Genomic DNA, 24,341 nt, shown 5'->3' with positions numbered 1-24,341 from the left:
ATCTTAGGATGTCCTCCAACTTTCTTTGAGTAGAGATATGAGCCATGTAATAATTTAACCTTCTTTGTTAAACCAAGAATTTTTAGTCTGCATGGACAGGTGTCAAGTAGTTCCACAAAATGCCAAATAGTTATAAAAAGAGGAGAAAAAAAAGTCTGTGTACAGAAGAATCCCCAAATGGAGATCACAGACATTTGTACAGCCTACTCACTCTTCCTACTTTTTTCTAATAATTCTCCTTCTCCGCTCTTTTCATATAAGTTGAGATGTCATTTGCTTTGTTTTTGAACCCATAATGGAATCATGAGCTTAGGAAATATCATATATAAATGCAGAGCACATTGGTTTGATCTTTATGTCATTACTTTGGTAACTCCAAGTACTATGGTTTCCAAAAGGAAGTCCTGATACTAATGAAAACCTAGAACAGTTACATATCTTATTACACAAATAATCTTATAATTCATATGAAAAAGTTTTAAAATGTAGCAAAATAAAAGGCCATAATATGTCAGAATGTGACTTTATTTGGAAATAGGGTTATTGCATATGTAATTATGCAATAATTTGTATGACAGTTACGATACTGTCATACTGGAGGAGGGCAGGCCCTTCATTCAGACTGACTGGTGGCCTTATATAGAAGCTACAAGAGGCAAGGGATAACCTCAAAAGCAGAGTGGCCCTGAATACACTCCAAGTTTGGACTTAGAGCTTCAAAGCTGTGAGGTAATGAATTTCTCTTGTTTTAAGTCCTTGATTTGTGGTACTTTGACACAGAAGCCCGGGACACTAGAACAGGGGCTCATGAGGAAGCCAGATGAGTTGCAGAGATGTGACTTTGCGTGTCCGAGTAAAGCATAAGGAGAATGCAGATCCTTCAGCTGTCAAAGTGAGACCCCAGCTTTTCGAGCCCTTCCCATGACTGGGCATTGTCTTAGGCATTTTATTTAGTATCTAGTATCACCTAGCACTTTATCTATATAATGAGTTAGGGTCTATCCTCTAGTTAGAGACAAAACCTGCACTAATTCTATTTAAATAATAATTATTATATTATTATTCAGCTCCACTGACCATTCCTGAAGAATAATGCAGCTCTTGTACCATTTAGCAACTTCCATTGTATTAAGCACTAGAAATTTAAAATATGTAATTTTGATGAGGAAAATAATTAGCAAACCTCAGTGTCTTCAGAGCTTATCATATCAAAGTTGAATAAAAGGGACAATGCAGACCTGTTCTCTGTTACATGTCACATAATGTGCTAGTAATCACTATATATAATAAATTGTAGTGAGCCATATATTATCCTGACTATGATACATGGAAAAGAGCTTTTTTAAACCATTATGTTCACAACAAACACCTGAGATAAGTGAATTGATTATAAGTTTAAAAAACTAAAATTATAATTTAAAATATATAAAATTATAATCTATTGCAATTTCTTCATTGCCAATAAGTGCTGGATGTCTCACTCCTATGTTCTACCTATTTATTTTTATTTTGCTCTCTTTTTTCATAAAGTATTTCAAAGAAACTGCAAAATGATACGGACTAATAGAGGCCCTCAGAAACTTACAATGCCCACATAGCAAGATGCTATATGGAAAATCAGCAAATCTCTAAGTTCTCCCAGATATATGGTTTACAATGAAGTGGGTTGTTGCTGAATAATCATCAATCTCAAACAGAGGCAGTAGTGTCATTTCTCTAATTCATATTCTTTGTGCTAAAAGCAAACACAGAACAGAGAGCCCAGAAATAAAACCACATATATGTGAAGGAGCCATAAACACACAATGGAGAAAAGAGATTTTCTTTAATAAGTGGTGCTGGGAAAACTGAAGAGCCACATGCAAAAGAATGAAACTCAACTATGGTTTGTCCCCTTGTACTAAAATTAATTCAAAATGGATCAAAGACCTAAATATAAGACCTGAAACAATAAATTATGTAGAAGAAAACATAGGAACTAAACTCATGGACCTTGGCCATAAAGAGCATTTTATGAATTCGACTCCAAAGTCAAGGGAAGTGAAGGCAAAGATAAATGAATGGAACTATATTAGATAAGAAGCTTTTGCACAGCAAAAGAAACTGACAACAAAACAAACAGATAGCCTACTAAATGGGAGATGATATTTTCAAACAACAGCACAGATAAGGGCCTAATATCCAAAGTATACAAAGAACTCACAAAACTCAACAACAAACAAGCAAACAATCTAATAAAAAAAATGGGAAGAGGGCATGAACAGACACTTCTCTCAGGAAGAAATACAAATGGCCAACAGATATATGAAAAGATGCTCATCTTTACTAGCTATTAGAGAAATGCAAATCAAAACTACAATGAGATACCACCTTACACCTGTTATATTAGCTATTATCAACAAGACAGGTAACAACAGGTGTTGGAGAGGCTGTGGAGAAAAAGGAACCATCATTTACCGTTGGTGGGAATGTAAAGTAGTACAACCACTATGGAAGAAAGTATGATGGTTCCTCAAAATATTAAAAATAAAAGTACCATATGACCCAGCAATCCCTCTACTGGGTATATACCCCCAAAACTCAAAAACATTGGTATGTAAAGACACATGCAGTGTGGGTGGAGTGCAGAGCACATTCCTAGCAGCTGTGGCTGATGCAATGCTGTAAAAATACTCCAGCTCCCAGAACTCTCCTGGGCATACCCAGGAAGGAAGGTCCCCAGCAATGAGTGACTCAGCGCCAACCACGAAGCTCCCTGATCTTTTCCGCCATTGCCTTTGAGGAACATGCTGTAATACCCTATAGGCTGAACCTATCTCTATAAGCTTGCTTACTTCCTGAATAAGTGGATCTGCATCACTGAACCTGGTCCCTGGAATCAGGTCTTTGCGTCTCCATTGTCCTCACCCCTGGCAGGACTTGTCCACAATGCAGCACCATGTTCATTGCAGCATTGTTCATAGTGGCCAAGACATGGAAACAACCAAAAAGCTCTTCAATAGATGATTGGATAAAGAAGATGTGGTACATACATACTATGGAATACTATTCAGCCATAAGAAATGATGACATAGGATCATTTACAACAATATGGATGGACCTTGTTAACGTTATACTGAGTGAAATAAGTAGATCAGAAAAACTAAGAACTGTATGATTCCATACATAGGTGGGACACAAAAATGAGACTCAGAGACATGGACAAGAGTGTGGTGGTTACCAGAGGGAGAGGAAGGGAAGTGAGGGAGGGGGTGAAGGGAGGGGAGGGGCACAAAGAAAACCAAATAGAAGGTGACGGAAGATAATTTGACTTTGGGTGATGGGTATACAACATAATCAAATGTCAAAATAATCTGGAGATGTTTTCTCTGAATCTATGTATTCTAATTGATCAATGTCGCCCTGTTAAAATTAATTAAGTAAAAATTTTTTAAAAAGCAAACATAGTATGAATTTTTCATATCCAAGCACATCCTCCTTTCAAAATATCAAGAGCTTCATTGTTTAACAAGCCAGAAAACCTTACAATTGATTTTTGTCATTATTATCAATTTGGACACTCTATCCAAATCAGCACGGTAGTATTTTTAATTTAATGATTTAATAATAAACATGAAGTAAAGCAAACATATACCACCACAGTGTGTACACATACATTTATAGTGCATTCATATATTATAATTCTTCTTTTTCTATAAAGCAAAACATAATACATTTATAGAATAATAAAGCTTTATAATTAATATGTAATTAAGCATTTAAACACCGATGTATGCAATCATATGGTGTGCTTCTGAAATCTAATTTATAGCTATGTGAAAAAAAAACACGTTAAATCTATAAAAACTAATGAAAAATATCCATGTGTGGGCAAGCTCTGTAATGATACAAATCTGCAGAACTTCTGCAGGAATCTGGTGGGCTGCTGATAGGAATTGATGCAAAGACATCTAGGTCACATGGTTGTCTCCTGTAAGCATCACTAATGTCATGGAATTACCAAAAACCAGCGTTGACAAGCAAAAGGATAGTCCAAGTAGGTACTTTTGTTTTGAGCTGCACAGAACAGAGGACTGAACACTAGAGACTTCGTATACACAAATATGGTTGTTTATTCACTTAATTAACATTTATTGTTAGAGTGTGGTGATTGCTGGGGTGAGACAAGGTGAAGGAGGATGGGGTGAAAATTTGTGACGGACAGAGACTTGACTTTGGGAGTGGGAGTTGAACACACACACAATACAGTGTACAGAAAATATGTAGTAAAATTATGCACCTGAAACTTGTAAAATTTTGTTAACCAGTATCACCCTAATAAATTCAGTTTTAAAACAAAAGCAAAAAAAAAACCTGATGAATATTTTTTGTTGGACATTAATTATACCCAAATTAAAAAGATACAGTTCCACTTTTAGGAGGTTGCTTCTGAGTAAGCAAAGTATATAAACAGCACACTTCAAACCATATATTAGTTATCAACTCTAAATAACAAATTACTTCCAAACGTGGCAGCTAAAACAACACCAGATTAATATTTCACTACTCCTGTGTAGCTTTGTCTCTGCTTCTGTCTCTCACAAGGCTGCAATCAAAAGTTGGGCCCAAGGGCTGTGGTTTCATCTGAAGGCTTGACTAGGTTTGGGAGCAAACTGAACAGCTTTCAGGACTTTCAAAGTCATGTGTGGTCTTACTGCATTTGCTAAAAGTGCAGGATTTGCTTTATCAAGACCACTGGAGACATGATTCATGAAAGCATCTATTTGACAAAGCTATATCATAATCATCTATGACATTTTTTAAAAAGAAATAGTTTCCTGATTGGTCTCATATTTTATTAATTGGGGATTATGGTGCATTTCACATAACCTCCATGAATCTACCTAGTTTAAGAAGCTCTAATGTAAAACAAGGACTTTGAGCTCCAAGAGGTTGACTATGACAAGCTCCAGTGTGCCAGTGATCGATTAATGTCATATAGTTCAAGTTAATTAGAGAGTAATTAGTATTGGAAAAATTGGTGAAATGAATTCTAAGCTATTTTCTCAAAGCTAAACATTCAATCATGGATACTTTAATTTTAAAATTAAAATTCTTAGAAAAAAATTAATGTTAAATATATTTTCAAATAAATAAGTAAACATCTTCTATAATCCAACCTGACCTAAGTTTGGACTATGCATCCATTTGTCCAAGGTAGATAATAATTTATAGAAAATAGAGAGGAAACAGGGCTTTTATTTTACATGAAAAGTTTAAATGAAGTTATATTACTTTGTCCTCAAGGCTGTGAATTAATCTTGCAGGTTGTGGCAAAGGTTAATAACTGGGTTTCAAAATCTGTATTTTTACATGTCTGTGTTTCTCCCTATGAAGGAAGTTAGACTACATTTCCCAGCCTCGCTGATAGGAGTTCTGGTCGATTAAATTTGAGTATGTGATGTTTCATTTCCAGGTTTAATCTATAAAATTCTCATTTATATTCTTTCATGTTCTTTTCCACTTCCAGATACCAAGAATTAAAGCAACTGAAAATCTTGGAAACCATGTGTTAAAGATAACACTTTCTGCCCTGGCTAGTTGGCTCAGTGGTAGAGCATCGGCCTGGCATGCAGGAGTCCCGGGTTCGATTCCTGGCCAGGGCACATAGGAGAAGCACTCATCTGCTTCTCCACCCCTCCCCCTCTCCTTCCTCTCTGTCTCTCTCTTCCCCTCCTGCAGCCAAGGCTCCATTGGAGCAAAGTTGGCCCGGGCGCTGAGGATGGCTCCATGGCCTCTGCCTCAGGCACTAGAATGGCTCTGGTTGCAACAGAGCAATGCTCCCGATGGGCAGAGCATCACCCCCTGGTGGGCGTGCCGGGTGGATCCTGGTCGGGCACATGCAGGAGTCTGTCTGCCTTCCCGTTTCCAACTTAAAAAAAAAAAAGATAACACTGTCTTTCAAACTGAATTTTAAACAATTGTATAAAAGTTACATAATTGACTGCCATCCCATCCAGGACTTTTCAATAAGCATTAAATAAACTGCTATTATGTGGGGATTTTTATTTTATTTTATTTTATTGGTTATAGGAGCTAGCATTGCCCTAACCATTATATATACATATACACAACTATGTAAAAATTCAGAGAACTACTATCTAAACTTAAAATAGTACCTTTCAGTTACTCAAAATATGTATTTTTATTGTGAATTATAAATATAAATAAGATTTACTCAGAAAAGTAATTATTATCAGGTTGTTGTCTTTTAAGAAAGCATACTATATATGTTCAGGAATAGCTAACAATATCATTGATTGTTAAATATTGTGTAGAGACCCAAAGAAAGGAAATTTTAAAAAGTCCTTTTTCACTCACCTATCAACCTATTTAAGAGATGAGGGGACTGGGAATCCTAGCAGTATTCTCTAGAGTCGCATGATTTTAAGAACAAAATTTGGTGGTATAGCAACATAAAATAATTTCTTAAACTAATTAATTTTATAGACAAATAGAATCTCTTTGGAAATAGGGTTTATAATGGAATTGTTTGCAGCCTTTTTTACCATAATGGAGCAAATGAAAAGATTGTAGCCATTTAAAATGAGTTTTTTGGTTTAGAATCTGTCAAAATTATAAATTAGTTGCTTTTCATTTGGTTGGTTGATTTGTTTATTCACTAATGCTTTATTAAATATTCAAAATCCATGCTTCAGACTAATTTTCTATCACCTCATCTAAGATTTTAAGCACTTAATGCTGTTAATCTTTTGAGGGGGCATTTGTCACAGGAGATAAGCAAGCAGTAAAGAAATAAGCAGAAATAAGCTTCCTACTGAGCTATTTACTTGGTATAACTGTACACTATAAAATGCTTGACCTGAAGTATTTAACTATCAGAACCCAAGAGACAATAAAACATAGCTTACACAGAGAGTTCATAAAAAATTTATATGAATGCTACAAAAGAAAAAAATCTCAGTGGTAACTTGAAAGTTGTATATTCCACTATTAAAAACAAAACAAAACAAAACTTGAGAGCCAAATCTTCTGCAATTGCACTTATCATTGAGGAAAAAATCTTAAAAACAACGTAATAGGCTACTTTTGAACAGCATTTCCCAGCTTACAAAATTTACATCATTTTATTTACACTCTGTAGGAAAAATAGAAAATATAACTACTTTACAGATAAATAAAATGAACTATTTAATGGATTCCTTAAAATTCCAATTATGTAACAAAATAATTTTGGATTTGTCAGGTCATTTACTCCCTGACTCACTTAAGGGATGAAAATCAGTGATGTTTTCCATTCTAAATTGCAAACTATAGTTTTATGGTTCATTTAAACCACATACATTTATAGGTTTTGAAGGGATTAAGGAATTTGGTCAACTTCTCACAATTTGTTCAACTGGAACCAAAGTCTTCTTTCTGGTTGTTAATGTAGCATTGTTACCACTCTGAGGAAACATATTACCTTCTATAAGAAAACAATTTTTGTTTTTTTAATGTATCTCCTAATTTGGATTACTTATTAAAATTTCTATATTAATCAAATAATTGCAGCAGATATAATGGAGTCAATATCACCCTTGCCCTCATTATACTTAAAGTCTAAGAGGAAAAGTAAACATTTCTTTTACATTTTTACAAAAAAATGTTGGTGGCATTTATGTCACTAGGCAGGGAATCAGACTTAATTTCCTCTATAGCATTTCCATTTAGAATATAAATCCCTGTGATGTCCACCATCACTTTTAAAGTATTGACATGAAGGCTTAACATTTCAGGTTCAACATTTTGCAGATATTATACCTGCAATTGAGTGGTTAATACTCAAAATCTTGACTTATGGCTGTGAAGACCACAGTTTACCTTTGGATAAGTTGAAAAGAAATATGGTACTTATACAGTCAAAACTTTCTCTCTTCAAGTGACATATCCCCTGCTCTCAGTTAGCCTGGGGCACTCATCTTACCTTCCTCTTCCTTCATCTTCCCAGCTCAGTCCATAGTTGTGTCTCTGTATGAAGACTCATCCCTGTCATGATTCAGTAAATCATTTAGTCATTATTCAACTAGTACATTCCGTGAACCTACTATGTTTCAGAGTCTATGACAGGTGCTGAGGGTGACCGTGAGAAAACTGTAAATAAAACAGATGAAAATCCTGTCTTTGCAGAGCTTGCATTCAGAGAATAAGCAGGTCAAACAGGCAAGACATATACAGTAGTATTTTAGAGATATTACTTGGTGTTAGGGATTCATTCACATTAGTAAAGACTTGAAGACTTTGATGGTTGCCCTAGTGTAAATTTAACTGGGCCAAAACAGAATCAGATAGCTGTTAGTACATTTCTGGTATGTCTGTGGGGTGATTCTGGAAGAGATTATCATTTAAGTTGGTGAGCTGAGTAAGGCAAATAACCCTCCACAATGTGAGTGGGCATCACTCAATCTGTTGAGTGCAGGAATAGGATAGAAACGTAGAGGAAGGGTGAGTTGACTCTCTTTCTACTTGATCTAAACATCTCTTCTCTGGTCCTCAGATTTAAGTGCTCATGGTGGCTTTCAGTTTCAGATCAGGACTTATACCATTAGACTTTCAAATCTCAGGCCTTTGCACCAAGGCTGACTAAACAACATGCCTGGCTTTCCTGGTTCTCCAGCTTACCCAGGACAGATCAAGGGACTCATGGCCAATCCTATAATATTTATATAAATAGCTAGATATGAATCCTACTGGGTCTGTTTTTCTGGAAAACTCTGACTCATACAGTGACAGCACCACTAACTGGACCCCCCAGGAACTCGACCTCTGACCTGCACAGCTCCTCTGTGCTCCAAGAGCCCCCAGCTCTCCCACATGTGCCCTTTACCCTGTGACCAGTGCTGGTAGAGCTGTCACCGTGTGTCCCAGCTCTCCTCAATGACCTGTGATACTTAACAAATGTAATATCTTACAACATTCTGAGTACTGTTCTAACACATGCTACATATATAACACATACTTAATCCTTACAACAGCCTTCTGAAGTAGTATTATTTGTATCCTCACTTCACAGAGGAAGAAACTGATATGGGACACCTCATAAAAGATGACATATCAAGGAAAAGGCACAGCTGTTCTTAAAGCCAGCAACCAGCCTTGGCGGGTTGGCTCAGTAGTAGAGTGTCAGCCTTTTGAGTGAATGTTCTGGGTTCAATTCCTGGTCAAGGCACACAGGAGAAGCACCCATCTGCTTCTCCACCCCTCCCCTTCTCTCTCTCTCTCTCTCTCTCTCTCTCTCTCTCTCTCTCCTCTCTCTTTACTCCATAGCTTCAATGGAGTGAATTGACCCCGGGTACTGAGGATGGCTCCATGGCCTTCACCTCAGGCACTAAGAAGAGTTCAGTTGCTGAACAATGGAGCAATGCTTCAGATGGGCAGAACATCACCCTCCAGTGGGATTTCCAGGTGGATCCTAGTGCAGTACATGCAAGAGTCTGTCTCTCTGCCTGTCCTCCTCTCACTGAATAAGGAACCAGCAGATGTGACTCTGAATTCTTCTCTATTGTTTTTCCATTCAGGATTGATCCAGTGCAAATTATAGCTGGATTGTGATGCTATCTCTCCCTAGCATCCTGCTCACTGTCTAGACCTGAAGTCCTGATCCAAGCCAGTATCTTGGTCCCATAAACATGATCTAGACAAACAGCCTGCCTCTGGAGTATAAATTGCCTGCTAATGTCCCAACTGCAGGAGCTCCCTAATGATTGAGTCTCTCTCTCCAATAGCTTCTAAAACAGAGCAGACCATGGCGATTTTGTATATAAAAAAGTAGAATAGCAAGGGTGTAGTAGAATGTGGCAGGGCTCTCTAAAATAGAGTTAGGTGAGCAAGGGGAATAATAAGAGCTAAGTAACATTGGTGGAGCACTGACTCTTTCTAGGCACCAATCTAAGTGCTTTAGACGTATTAATTTATTTAAAAAGCTATGTTGACCTTCTGCAGCCACTTTCCCAGGGGTGATTGTAGACCGTTGTTAAGAGAGCTCCCGCTTAGGGAGATTTGAAGTGGAGAGAGAGTCTGAGGCACTTGGAACTTCTTGGAAACTTGCATGAAGTTAAAAAAAGAAGAAGAATAAAACAGAGAGCAATGTTCTGTTTGCCAAAGTTTAAAAAAAATCTCGAGACACACTGTTTCTTTGTTCTGGAAAACCACTTGAATGAGTTATTTAGTTTTGCAAATGCAAAGCAGCTGATATCTGAGATTCCAAGTGGAAACACTGCTCAGCATAAAAACGGAGGAGAATCATTGATATAATAAGCTGAGTTGCATCTCTGCAAGTTGCTACTGTTGTTCTTATTATTATGGGGAAATGCATGTTAAGTATAAATTCAGACCACTATTCCCTTAAAAACTATTCATGGTTCAAGTGAAGAATTGATTTTTTTAAGCTGATACAATAAGAAATCCTAGACTAAAGACACTGCACGTGATCTAAGCTGTTATGAGATTCTGATTATGAGTTGTGCTGGGTCTGCACCCAGGTAGTAGCATAGCACCCAGCAGGGCAAAGAGTCTGCTTACCATGATTTGGGCAAATGAGTTGCAAAATCTGTATTTTCTGGTTTTGCTCACTCTTATTGTTAAAAATGGCCGCTGTTAACGTGATGATGCTCTCATGTGATACAGCTGATGGCTTTCATGCTTGGAAAGGGGCTTGGGTATGCTAGTGTGTGCTGGGGGAGGGATTGTCCTGCCAAACAATTAAAAGGAGAAGTTAGGAGGCCATTTTGGAGAGGAGAGAGACCACGTTGTTCCAGGAGAGAGAGGCCACTGTGGTTGGAGGGAAGGAGGCAACCACAATGGAGGCAAACAGAGGTGGGGGCCTTTGATTCTAGGAAGAAACTGGAAAGAATGGGTTTTGGTTCCTGTGTGTTTGTTTTACTCATTGGCTGGTACAAGTCTAGAATAAAGGAAAATGGCTCACCAGTTCTTGGTTCTGTTGCTTCATTACCATCTGCCTGAATCCAGTGCAAACCTGCACGGGCCGGGTGGCTGTGATGGTGGCCGTGGCTACTGGTTTTACACCATGCAAGAAGAATGCAATCACACCCCTCAGGGAAGGGACAGCAGCTTTAGAAGCAGAGCGAGGTGGAGACTCTAGAGAAACCTTGGCAAGGGCCTTGGTGTCCCCATGGAATGTGACAGTGGCAATGATTTCGCTCCATCAGGCAGCTTTGTGGACGCTGGCCAACACCCACAGGCATCTGGGGCAGTGGCAATGATTTTGCTCCATCAGGCAGCTTTGTGGATGCTGGCCAACACCCACAGGCATCTGGGGCAGGAGAATAAGACCTGTGACTCTAACTATGGTGATGATACCATAAAAAGAAAAAATATTTGGAAGTAAGTTCAATCTCTTTTTTTGGCAGATGACAACTAAATATTTATACTATGTAAAGTCATTTGGAAGATGACAACTAAAGCTACACTATGTAAAGAGCTCTAAAATTAACACTCAAAAGACAAGGAAACCAACAGGAAATTGATTAAAGGATATGAATTAAGAAGTCCTAAAAAGGCAATTCCAAATGGGCTGTATGTATTTTTAAAATGCTTGAGTCTACTAGTAGTCAAAAGAAATGCAAATTAAATTTAATTAAAGTGCTTTTAAAGAGCAGAAAGCTTCAAAAAGGGTATCTTAAGAGGAGCATGCAGTTAAGACCTACCCTCAACTATAGCCCACCCAGAGTATCAGATGTCATAGGTTATGCCAAAGCAAGTGGCTATATTTCCTCCCTGATTATTCAATCCTGAGGCCATGCCTGATAAAAAGGTACCAGGTCACAAGGGGACTATTATAGACAAGGCATTAAATGAGTTCTAGAAGTTCATTCATCTTACTGATTGTGCGTGTAATCTGGGCAGCGTGCATTCACTCTGAGCACAATACAAATAGACTTCAAAAGCGCCTTTGACGCAACACACACCAAGGCACTTTTCAGCCAAGTACAAACCACTAAAGTGAACATATCAAAGAAAATGCACAGGTTCAAATACAGAGCACTAAAGTTTAGGGTTAAGTCGTGCTGTAAACTTAGCCTTTTGTGTTCTAGGAGCAATTGTATTCAAGAACTGTGAGAATGAGAGGGACATGATTAGGTTCTAGAAGTTCTCAATAGTCATCAGCATAAAGGTTGGACTGTGTCATCATAGAATCACCCTCCAGATATTTTATTATTGATATTTTAAATCTGCATTTTATAATAAATGTATCTGTTCCGGCCAAGAATTGAATAACTTGCTGTACACATCACTCTGGAAGCTATTCAACTGAGCCAGTGTTTTCTGGTTTGGCTCGCTTCCTTGGTCAACTTAGCCAGATGAATAGCAAAGGTGAGTTTTCTTTTCCTTGTGTGGACAGGGTCCAGCTGACTGTTACCAAGATGGTGTTCCTCATATCTCCAAAGCTGTTTCCCAATTGTGATGGCAAAAACTAGAGCCAATGTTTTCTTAGGTGTCCCTGCTACTGAAATCAACTGGGAAAACCTTCCAAAAGGTACTATTTCCTGACAGTGACACTCTGTATATTTTCAATATTCTATGGAGACACCATTAAACTTCCTGTAGTTCCTCAAACAAGAAATTTAGTGTAAGACACACCATTCATATTTCAAAATCCTGATAATGCCATAAATGAACTTGATTGTTTAGTTTTCCATCTGACACTGGTATCTTCCACTGATCAAATAAACAGCATCTTTGTCGATGTGCATTTCATATTGTGCTATTTATGTAGAGCTAATTAAAAAGCGGAGAATTAGTAAAAAGTGTTTAATGGTTCTCCTTTACTTAGAATTATTTAATATTTTTACTTGATTTATTTTATAATTCATTCAGTTTACCAAGCAATCTATGTTTCTGCACACATATTTTCTTTTATCAGTAAATTTTATTCTGGTGAAGAACATGAATGTTAATTTGCTCACTTTTAAATAGAGCCTTGAATCTGAGAACACAGACGTGTGTTCTTAATAACAAGTGCATTCCTAATAGTAAGGGCATTTGTTATGGGAATAAGCATTCGGAGGAAATATGTCATCTAAAATGTAGTGATCTTATTTGAATTTAAATAACTATGGTTACAAATGAATAAACAAATAAAGAATGAGTCTAAAAGGACTCCCTGTGTTGTCCACAGATCATCCCATCATTGATTTTATCTGTAGTTTTAAGTAACTGTTGGGCCGTCTCACTGATTCCTGAGCCAGCAAACCCCTCTTCAAAACCACAACACTACCTTTTGCCTTATTTGAGCCCCTAAAATAACATATGTGTATTAGTTTTCTATTATAGTCTAAAAAATTATCACAAATAGTGTCTTAAAATACTATATTTCCCCCTTTATAGTTTCCTTAAGTTTGGACACAGTGTATTTAGATTTTTCTGCTCTAGATCTCTGGCTGAAATGAACATGTGGGCAAAGAATACTCACCTAAGGTTTGGGTCCTCTTCCAAGTTCACTGGGATTGACAGGATTCATTTTCCTACGACTGTTGAACAGAAGTCCCATTATCCTGCTATCTGTCAGCAGAGGGTGGCTATTGAATCCTAGAGGTTGTCTGTTCTTGTCATATGACCTGCTCCATAGGTAGCTCACACTATGAACACTTGCTTTCTGTCTGGCTATTGGGAGTACATTTCTCTGATTTGTTCTCTCTGACCAGCCAGGGAAAATTCTCTTCTTTTATAGGGTTTGTATGATTAGATGAAGCCCAGTCAGATCATCTCCTTAAGATCAACTAATTTGGAGCCTTAGTTATATCAGCAAACTTTTTTCACAGTAGAAGCTACATTGGTGTTTGAAAAACTAACTTGGAAGATGTGTTTGCACCTTGAGAGACATCTTAGAATTCTGTCCTCCACAATATGTAAAAATCTTTCATCAGACACTAACTCTGGAACAATATGCAAATAGAACACAAAAGGCAATCTGGAAAAGACTGTCACTCTACCTCTTTGAGCACCAGATTTTAGTTTAAAATATGGACATAAAACATCTGTCTTGTAAAGCGTTGTGAGAATCATAAAATGAGACGATGGAGAAGAATAAGCATTATACTTAAGCATTCAGTAAAGTGCTTGGAGTGGACATGGTCAGCATCCTCTGTGCCTGTGGTTCATACCTTTGGGTCCTTTAGACTGGAGGCCACGGGAAACAAGGATGGGGTGGGGCTAGTGCAAGAACCCACTCACGTGGCTTAGGTCCAAGGGTCCAATGTAGACCAATTGTAACCCAGAGTCCTGAAATTATCTTCTCAAAATTGTTGGAATTAGCCATATACATCCCCATATACTGCTTTCTTTGTACCCTAGACTGAAATGGCAGTTTCTGAGGTGTTCTGTGGAAAGAAAACAGACAGCAGGGTATTAATAAAGAGAACAAGAAGGAAGAAATGCAGAGATGCTGTTGACATACTAGAGAAGGAAGGCATCATGTTGACATGATACTAGCTTTTGTGTAAGTCAGCAAAATCAAATGACGAGGAGTTATTTACGAGGATGGCCTGTGAGTAACTCAAAACCCAGAGGAAGAAATCAGGAGCAAGAGAAAGATTTAGATGCAGAAAAAAAGAAAGGCGTCAGAAGAAATAGAGAGGTTTGCACTTAAAGAAAAAAGGTAAGGATGTAACAAGTGAATTTCCAAGTTTAAGAACTGTATGTAAAACATGATCTCATTTATGTTGAAATATAATAAATATATACATATTATTATAAAAATATTTAAATAAATAAAGAGAAGAACATTTTATTTTCATAAGAGCTACTACTTATTTCGTATCAGCTATAGACGGTATCTCCCAAAAATCTGGGTGAAGTGGGTATTATCATTGCAATTTTAAAGATGAAAAAACTGAAGCTTATAGGGTCATGTTCTTGGTTCAAAGTCACACCAGTTAAGCAGGCTCTAAAATTTCTATATTGCCATTACCTCACTCTAATTTTTAGTTGTTTTAAAGAAAGAAAACTAGTAACATAAATGTCAAAGAAAAGTATGTTTGTATTAAGATGGAGTTAATTTAATTTAGTATTAAATTTATAGTCTTCCTAATAAAGAAACAACAATAATTTTCCAAGTACATGGAAGAAACATGCACTTGAAAGTTAATAAGAAATGACAGTTGAAAATCATCAATGCAGAAAATGTGCTGGAAAAGCCACAAAATACTTATAAAACATATTGTGTTAATTCTTGACTCATCTCCCTCCAAAAGAGTGGTCCCAAACTGTACTGTACATGAACCCCTGGACAATTATACTCCCTTCAAGACATTCTTATCACATGTATTATTGATTTGAAACTCAAAATTTTTTTCTTCAGATTATGAAACTGAGATTCAGAGATAATGAAACTTAAGTACTAAAGTGACATATGGTATGCAATGATACAAATCAAACCCAGTGAACCAAGTTTTAGAGTGTTACCTTTTTTTTCAAGTAAATCTTACTACTTTCTTGTCTTGGGAAATTGATTCATTTCTAAATGTTATTTTGCAATTGTTTGCAAGGGGCAAGAAGACTTTTTGAAACATAGCTTTGTGTTTAGAGAGAATGAATGGTAGAACAAAATGAGGCGTTATTAACCTTAGAGTCCTTTCATTAGCCTCATCTTTCTGACTGTGAGAGAAATGGAAAGCTAGTGAAGTGCTTTTTGCATTTTGCTGATCTAACAGAAGATGACTTTATTTAAATTATAGCTCATTTCGTTGCCATGATGTTATATATTAGAAATTGATTACCCTATTTCTTCTATAATAGCTTCATTATATTTGGGGGGAGTTTTATTTTATTTTTTTTAACTAAGAAATAATGATGGTGTGAAAGTGAAATCTTTATTGTTATTGTGTCTTCGATTTCAAATAAAGCACACTGAGTACAATTATAGCAATAAATTAAATTTCAGGACAATTATTATTTTCTGAGTAAAATGAGATTGCTTACAGGGTTCTCCAAAAATCAAATATCACTCATTGTCAACTTTTTGAAAGCATTGTGATAAGTCTGACACCACTTTTTAGAAAATAGAAAGAGAATTAATCAAAAATACAAACTCTCCCTAGCCCTATATCTTATTACTGATTTTTAGAAACCCCTATTAAATTGGAATAGTTGTCTTTTATGATTTTTTGAAGTATATTCAAACTTTTTTCAATTTTCTTTTTAATTTGTAAATTAAACTTAATGGGAAGACATTGATCAATAAGAATATATAGGTTTCAGGTAAACATTTCCATAACATTTGAACTGTTTATTGTGTTATGTACTCATCACACAAAGTCAAATAATTTTCCATCACCATATATATATTTATCCTTCTTTATTCCCCACCCTCCCCCTTTCCACCCCTAGTAACCTCTTCACTTTTATCTATGTCTATGAGTTTCATTTTATATTCTACCTATGTGATAAATTTTTAATTAAGTTAGATATTCAGGGGTTTTTTTTATATCTCTGCTGGTAAAATTAGATTTAAACTCTAAAAAAATAAACTTTAACAAATACCTCATGTTTGGGGAAAATGAGTAAAGCTGAAAATAGGGAAAGGAAGGCATAAATTAAATCTAAACACGTTTGTCTGAATATTGAATGCCTTGCATTGTTTTTAATGTTCTCTTTAGAATTTATTAAGTGGCATATAAAATAATCAGAAGTTTTCTGTGCCTTCTGAACTGTAGTTAATGGGAAAGAACATATATAAGTGAAAATAACCAAGAAAGAACACCAAGATAACATGTTAGCTCACTCATCACCACATAGAACAGGCTACAGGGTGCAACGGTGTCAAGGATATTCCTTCGAAGGTTTGCAAATTAGAAAAATAGCAACCTAGCAACCGGAGATGAGGTTGGTTATCAAAGACTTCCTCCAGCTTAGTCCTATGAGGAGTTCTATAGGAAATGAGGACTTAAATTAGAACTAAGTTGCCAAAGCAGGATTTTTTTCTTATGATATATATTTTTTAATTTCCCCAGGTGATGTTTAATATACCTAAAAATTAAGTCCTTACACTGTTTCCTTAAATTGGACAATATGCTTTATGCATTAAATAACTTTTTCTTAGAATCAACTACATGCTTTTCTTTATTCAATAATTATTTTTGAAAGAGAGAAGTGCGACTTCCATTAAAGAGACATGTTCAATACAAAACAATGTGTAGCTGCAAGTTATAATAAGAATTATAGACAACACTTAAAGAGCAAGTGTGAAACTGCCACTACAAAAAATATATATTTTTTAATCTGCAGATGACCTGAGGACTCATTATTTTTAATAAATTCCATTCTCAAACAAGTGTGTATCAGAATTTCATAATATTGAAAGAGGAAAAGGGATAGTACTATTATTAAACTTCATGTTCACATTTTAGAAGCAAAAACCTTATGGTGTTCTAAATTGATTTTGGACCTGGATAATGGTAAAAAAATATTTACCTAATTCTAGCTTAATCCTAGTTCTTACCTCCTTGCCCTAGTTCCCCACAAAACTATGAATCACAGATCAGAGATTCTAATTTATTAATTTTTGTGCCTGGAAAAGAAAAGTTGTACCATAAGTAATAGTGGAAGAGAGTGAAAAAGAATGAGAGGGAGGAAGTGAGGGAGAGAGAAAGGGGTGGTAGAGGGAGAGGAAGAAAGGAAGAAAAGGAAGGAAAGAAAGTAGATAGGGAGAGAGGGAAAGAGAAAGAGGGATGGATGGATGGAGGGAGGGAGGGAGGAATAAAGGTGGAGGGATGGATGGAGGGAGGGAGGGAAGGAGAACGAGCGATGGATGGAGGGAGGAAGGAAAAGAGGACATGAAAGTTATTAGAGGTAGGGAGAGAAAAGAACACAAAGCTGAAAAACTCAGTCCTGAAATGTTCTGGACTAAACTAATCATACAATTTTAGAGGAAAAACAAAACTATTTACTCAGAAGAATAAGCAAAAGCTAAAGTTAATCTGTAGTACAGTCTTTGAAACTGTCCCTTGTAAGGATCCCATTCAATTCTCGGATAAGTATCACCTTTCTCTGGACTCCTGGAGAATAAAGGAGGGTTTTATCCTGCCAGTTGAGGCATCAAGGAAGATAAACCAACATATTAAGATAAAACAAATTGTATCAACATGAACTGAGACACTATCATTTATCTCTACCATATTTCAACAGTTAATGGACCTATGCTGTGTTACAGATCTGAGATGGAAGAGAGAAGAATTTGTTATGTCTCCCATATGGCCATTTTCTCCAAGTGCTGGATCCTTAATTTTAGCATCAGAAAACTCAGCCCGAAACCATGAGCAGAGGTGGTGGCTTTCTGGCCACACTCATGGGACGATGGGTGTGCAGATGCATTCCTCGTATTGTCTCTGAGACTTCAGAACCTCATGTGCATGGTGTGCTTAGGTCGAAGAAAAAATTATCCTGAATATTTGGCTCAGAATACGCTCTTCATATTTCCTGTTGTCACTTCAAAGTTTATTTTATAAATGAAGATTCACCTTCACTCGAGAGTGTGAAAGTTTTGCAGTGTATTTGTTTGTTTGTTTTTAATTAAGTGAGAGGCGGAGAGGCAGAGAAACAGACTCCCGCATGCAACCTGATCGGGATCCACCCAGCAAGCCCCCTACTCAGGGACTCTCTGCCCATCAGGGATGCTGCTCTGTTGCATGGCAACCACGCTATTTTAGAGCCTGAGGCGAGGCCATGGACCCATCATCAGGCTCCCACCCGGGGCCAACTTGCTTGAACCATTCGAGCCATGGCTGAAGGAACTGAAGAGAAAGAAAGAGAGAAGGAGGGTAGATAAGCAGATGGTCGCTTCTCCTGTGTGCGCTGACCAGGAATCGAACCAGGGACTTGCACATGCCAGGCCGACACTCTACCCCTCAGCCAACCAGCCAGGGCCTAGTTTTGCAGTATGTTAATGAAAGAAATTTGGACCTTCAGGATTGTGTTAATGAACCTGGAAGTGTCTTCTGCACGCATGCTTATTAAGCTCAGGATGTGCTCAACAATATTAATATTCAAAATCCCTCAATATGTGCATATATGTTGGCTAAGAAACCAGGCTGTTTGTTTATTACTGTGAGGTTGCAATAACAGGACAGCATTGAGGATGACAAAGCTCTTACAGGCCTATTCAAGGAAATAATGAAAATCAGGGATTTAGATGGTGGGAATTAAAAATATGCAGTAACTTCAGAAATCAATTCAAGAAGCCAAATGAGAGGAGAATGCAATTAGTCAACTAAAAAACATGTACAGTGGTAGAAATACACAAATATAAAAACTGCTAAGCTCAGAAGTGGTCGTAACTGGGGTACTTATACATGCTTTTTGCCCTGATTTAGGAACATTGTACAGTGACCCACATGGTTTAGCATTTGTCCTAGAAAATTTCGGGGTTTTTTTAAATGAAGAATCATTATTTATAGTTGCAATGAAATAAACTGTAGTGCTTTTGGTGAAATTTTACTTTGTACTTCCAGCTTCTGATGTGGTCTCATCTAGACTATATAAGGCATGTGTGCAGTGAACACAGTTGTCCTTTAATGGGTGGTTAAATCTAACAGATAGAAACCCACCTCCCTTTCCCAATCTTTTCCAGATGCACCATAACGAATTTCTTCCCTTTGAGAAAAGCTTGTTGCTTCTCCGATTAAATGTCTCTGCCTAATTATTGGTAGAGATCCAAAGAAAATGAAAACAAGACCTCAAAGATATCAACAGCTCTATGTTCATTGTAACATTATTCACAATAGTCAAGATCCCTAAGTGTCCTTTAACAGATGCAGGGATGAAGGAGATGTGGTATATATGTGCAGTAGAATATCATTCAGCCATGACAAAAAGAAAACTGCCATTTGGGACAGACAGCATGGATAGAACTGGAGGACATTATGCTAAGTGAAATCCACCAGACAGAGAAAGACAAATGCTGCACGGTATCACTTATAGGTAGACTCTTTAAAAAAGGGGGGGTTACAGACTCATGAAAATAGATAATAAAATGGGGTTGCAGGGTCTGGGGGACAATGGGAGATAGGAGGAGGTTGGGAAAAGGGTACGAACCTTTAACTGAAGATAAAGTCTGAGAAGCTAATGTACAACATGGTGACAATTGTTGATAACACTGTATTTTATAATTAAAATTTGCTAAACGAGTAAACTTAAATGTTCTCACCAAAAATTATTTTTAAAAGGTAAATATGTGAGGTGGTCTATGAGTTAGTTAAATAGTTGGGCAGATATATACATTGTATTCACAATGCAGACATACATCAAATCACCCTAAGATACATTTTATGGCCTTACTAAACCAAGAAACCTACGATGTTCAATTTAATTATTCATTGAATAGAATAACCCAAACTTTTTTTTTTATTTTTTGGACAGAGACAGAAAGAGAGTCAGAGAGAGGGACAGATAGGGAAAGACAGATGGGAAGGGAGAGAGAGATGAGAAGCATCCATTTTTCTTTGGGGCACCTTCGTTGTTCATTAATTGCTTTCTCATATGTGCCTTCTCCCCGGGAGGCTACAGCAGAGCAAGTGACCCTTTGCTCTAACCAGCGACCCTGGGCTCAAGTCAGTGACCTTGGGATTCAAACCAGCAACCTTTGGGCTCAAGCAGCAACCATGGGGTCATATCTATGATCCCACAATCAGGCCAGCGACCCTGCACTCAAGTCAGATGAGACTGCGCTCAAGCCCTCGACCTCGGAGTTTCAAACCTGGGTCTTCCATCTCCACACTCTATCCACTGTGCCACCACCTGGTCAGGTGAGCAAACCAAACTTTTAATTTTGAAGTTTTAGCAAATTATAATTGATAGTAAAGTCTGCAATCATAAAGATTGAAATTTATCTTTACAAAGTAAAGGAGGAACTGGAAAAATTAATACATGAGAATTCAGTTTATAAAATTTAAATCTGAAACTCTAAAATTTTATTTTAAAATATTTCAATTGGTGGAAAAAATCTTTAATTACATAGATTTTTACTCTGACAAAAATGAAGTGAGACTTGTGATTTTGAAAAGTCTAAATTTTATGAAATATTTTAAAGAACCATAAAAAGCTTAACAAAGGAGTTTTATTTTACAAAATATTGTAGACATGTCAAAGTCCCACAAGGTTACAAAGATACTTCTTGTAAAATATTTGGCCTAAAATATTCACACATTTAAATTTTGGAAACTAAAAAAATTTTAAAACAAAAATAAATAAAAATTTTAAACCTTAAATTTAGAAATCCTCAGTGGCAGAATTTGCTTGCTTTATCAACATCTCAACATTTAGAGAGACAATACTTTCTCAATTAAAATATTTTGTGTTAACAAAAGAGTTCATTGAAAGTCTCAAGAGTTCATACAAAATGCAATTTAAAAATACAGTACACATTATTACAAAAATTTTAAACAATGAAGCCATGTTGAGAAAATCAGAAAGTTAACAATTATATAGATTCATGACTATAAGAAAACTAATTTTCATGTAATAAACATTTCAAATAATTATTTTTAGTGCCCTCTTTCATTTTCAAAATTGTCTTTTTGAATAATTAAAATGTCCTTCTAGTGGTAGAATACAAAGGGGACAGAAATATTTAAACATATTTATGTAATATACAGGCCCATACTTTTTAAACTCAAAATAAGATCACCCAGTTCGACAAAAAATTTCTCTTCTGGCCTGACCTGTGGTGGCGCAGTGGATAAAGCATTGACCTGGAACGCTGAGGTCGCTGGTTCAAAACCCTGGGCTTGCCTGGTCAAGGCACATATGGGAGTTGATGCTTCCTGCTCCTCCCTTCTCTCTCTCTCTCTCTCTTTCTCTCTCTCTCTCTCTCCTCTCTAAAATGAATAAATAAAGTCTTTTAAAAAAAATTTCTCTTCTGTTTGTGTGAAAGAGTATCTACTTAATAGGTATCTCATTAGAACATATATAAAAGTAAAACACTTTTATAATTCAGCCCAACCTTAATATTTTATATCCTTAAATATATATTTATTATACACACATATAAACATGCATTAACATACATATAAGTGCTATATATATAATATATATTAAAAATATATATGTATAGGCGGGGCCCTCGCGAGTTCGCGCACGTCCCACTCTCGCCCCCTCGCAGTACGGGGCTGTATCGGCCTCTTCCTCCTGCGTCCGGGGCAGGATCCTGAGCGGTGGCTGCAGCTGGAGTCGGGAGCCACCCTCCACCTCATCGCCGCCGCCGCAGCTGCGTAGTTCTGTGTCTTGGGCTCTTCGTGCGTGCAGAGGCAGCGGGCTGGGAAGAGAGCGTCGCCAGCGTGAGGTTCCCAGCGGATGGGCAGCCCCTGCGTGCGCTGAGGGGCCAGGCTACTAGCGGCTAAGAAAATGATGCATCCTGTTGCCAGCAGTAATCCAGCTTTCTGTGGGCCTGGTAAGCCTTCCTGCCTCAATGAAGATGCCATGAGAGCTGCTCATCAGTTTGACATATATTCCTCCCAGCAAAGCAAATATAGCCACACAGTCAGCCACAAACCAATGGTTTGTCAGAGGCAAGACCCATTAAATGAAACGCACTTGCAGATTACCAGTGGCAGAAGCATAGAGATAAAAGATGAACTAAAGAAAAAGAAAAATCTCAATCGATCTGGTAAGCGTGGCTGGCCTTCTGGAACCACCAAATCAGCAGGATATCGAACCAGCACAGGCAGACCCCTGGGAACCACCAAAGCGGCTGGATTTAAGACAAGTCCAGGCAGACCTTTGGGTACAACCAAAGCTGCGGGATACAAAGTCAGCCCAGGGAGACCTCCAGGTAGCATTAAAGCTCTATCCCGTCTTGCCGATCTTGGTTATGGCTGCGGCACTGCTGCTTTTCCTTACCCTATGATGCAGGGCAGAGCGGTTCACGGGGTAGAGGAAACCAGCAGCGAAGTCAAGCCACCCAATGAGTGAACAAGGCAGGAAAGGAGGGCCAGGTGTAGAAGGAAGATTGTGAATAATCCCAAAGCTTCTTGGTTTTATTTTGACATACATGATTTTATGGCCTGGGCTTTCCACATTTGTTTTCTTGTTTTTTGTTTTTGTTTTTTTCTTTCTGCTTTTGCTCAGAAACGACCAGATGTTGGGAGATGTACAGGGCATGAGCAGTGGCATTAAATTTGTACATTAGTTCATGTGTAACACCTACCTAAATCATTTTTGCTTTCCTTTAGAGTTATGGTTGTGTCTCATTTCATTATTACTTTTGGGCCATTCTGAATAGTTGCTTTAGTGCTAAACTGAAACCATTAACCTATTAGTTCGTTAAGTAAGCCTACAATATAATAAAGATAATATCTAAGGTATTTTTAACTGATGGAACAAAGCAAACTAATTCAGGATTATTTGAAGTATTGCTGTGAGTTTTTGTAACATTTATTTTCATGAGACAGGACAGAGATATTTGTATGCTTTGGCATTTACATAGACTTCAGATATTAAAATTTTTATTTTTAATGTTTCAGGTTTAAGGCAGCTTTTTATTAATCTAAATGGCATTAATTGATTTCACCATTGTTTATAAAGGAATTATTTAGTGTTTGCTTTTCAGCAATGATAGGTGGTATCTTTTTTAATTGCCTAAGAGCATATATACCAAACACTACAAACAATTCATCATTACAAAAAAATTAAACTATTTAATAAAAACATATTACATTCTTGGTGAAAAACAATGCATTGTGAGAATAGCCTATGTGATATAATAGAAAAACATTCATAGGGTTTGCATGGAGCTATATTCACTACATTTTGCCTTTCATATACTTAGTTTTAAATTTTTAGAAAAAAATATATATGTATATATTTATTTCATATCAAGCTTTTATTCCAGTCATTGATTAATCACTAGGACCATCTGTCACTATAAGTATATGGTGCTGCCCATTGATATGGATTAGTCGTGAATATTATATTTGAAGTGTATTTGTGTTTTACTATATGTTTCTTAGAGAAAATACAATGTAAATAATGATTAACATAATAAATTCTTAAATATATATAGATGATAGATCTATAGAAAAATGATAGATGATAGATAGATAGATGATAGATAGATAAATAGATAGATTATCTTGAATTGAATTATAGACGTACTTAATAACCTTTGGTAAGTGTCTATGTGTCAGTTTCTCACCTATAAAATAAGTCTTGCTGCCAGTTTTATCAGAGTGGGTTAAAAGACAGATGAGTTAATATAGGGAAAGCACTTGAAACTGCACTTGGCACAAGTACTATATAAGTTTTAGATATTATTGTTTATGAAGCACCTATTATATGCTAAAAAAATCTTA

The 24,341-nt window shown here is 36.8% G+C and overlaps 1 protein-coding gene across 1 annotated transcript; it reads left to right on the top strand.

The window, feature by feature from the left end:
• The first annotated feature begins 22,151 nt into the window (after positions 1-22,151).
• Positions 22,152-23,797, top strand: LOC136308101 (UPF0461 protein C5orf24-like). Its single transcript, XM_066235272.1, has one exon. It carries the CDS (start codon positions 22,396-22,398, stop codon positions 22,960-22,962), a length of 567 nt encoding a protein of 188 aa, XP_066091369.1. The 5' UTR covers positions 22,152-22,395; the 3' UTR covers positions 22,963-23,797.
• Positions 23,798-24,341: the final 544 nt, after the last annotated feature.

The sequence above is a fragment of the Saccopteryx bilineata genome, chromosome 6, assembly GCF_036850765.1.
Source record: "Saccopteryx bilineata isolate mSacBil1 chromosome 6, mSacBil1_pri_phased_curated, whole genome shotgun sequence".
In the NCBI taxonomy this organism is placed as follows: Eukaryota; Metazoa; Chordata; class Mammalia; order Chiroptera; family Emballonuridae; genus Saccopteryx; species Saccopteryx bilineata.
The sequence above is the reverse complement of the archived record's forward strand: the minus strand, read 5'-3'. Positions and strand labels throughout refer to the sequence as shown.

Coding starts and splice junctions, on each gene's coding strand:
- LOC136308101 (XM_066235272.1), top strand. CDS start 22,396: ATGATGCATCCTGTTGCCAGCAGTAATCCAGCTTTCTGTGGGCCTGGT.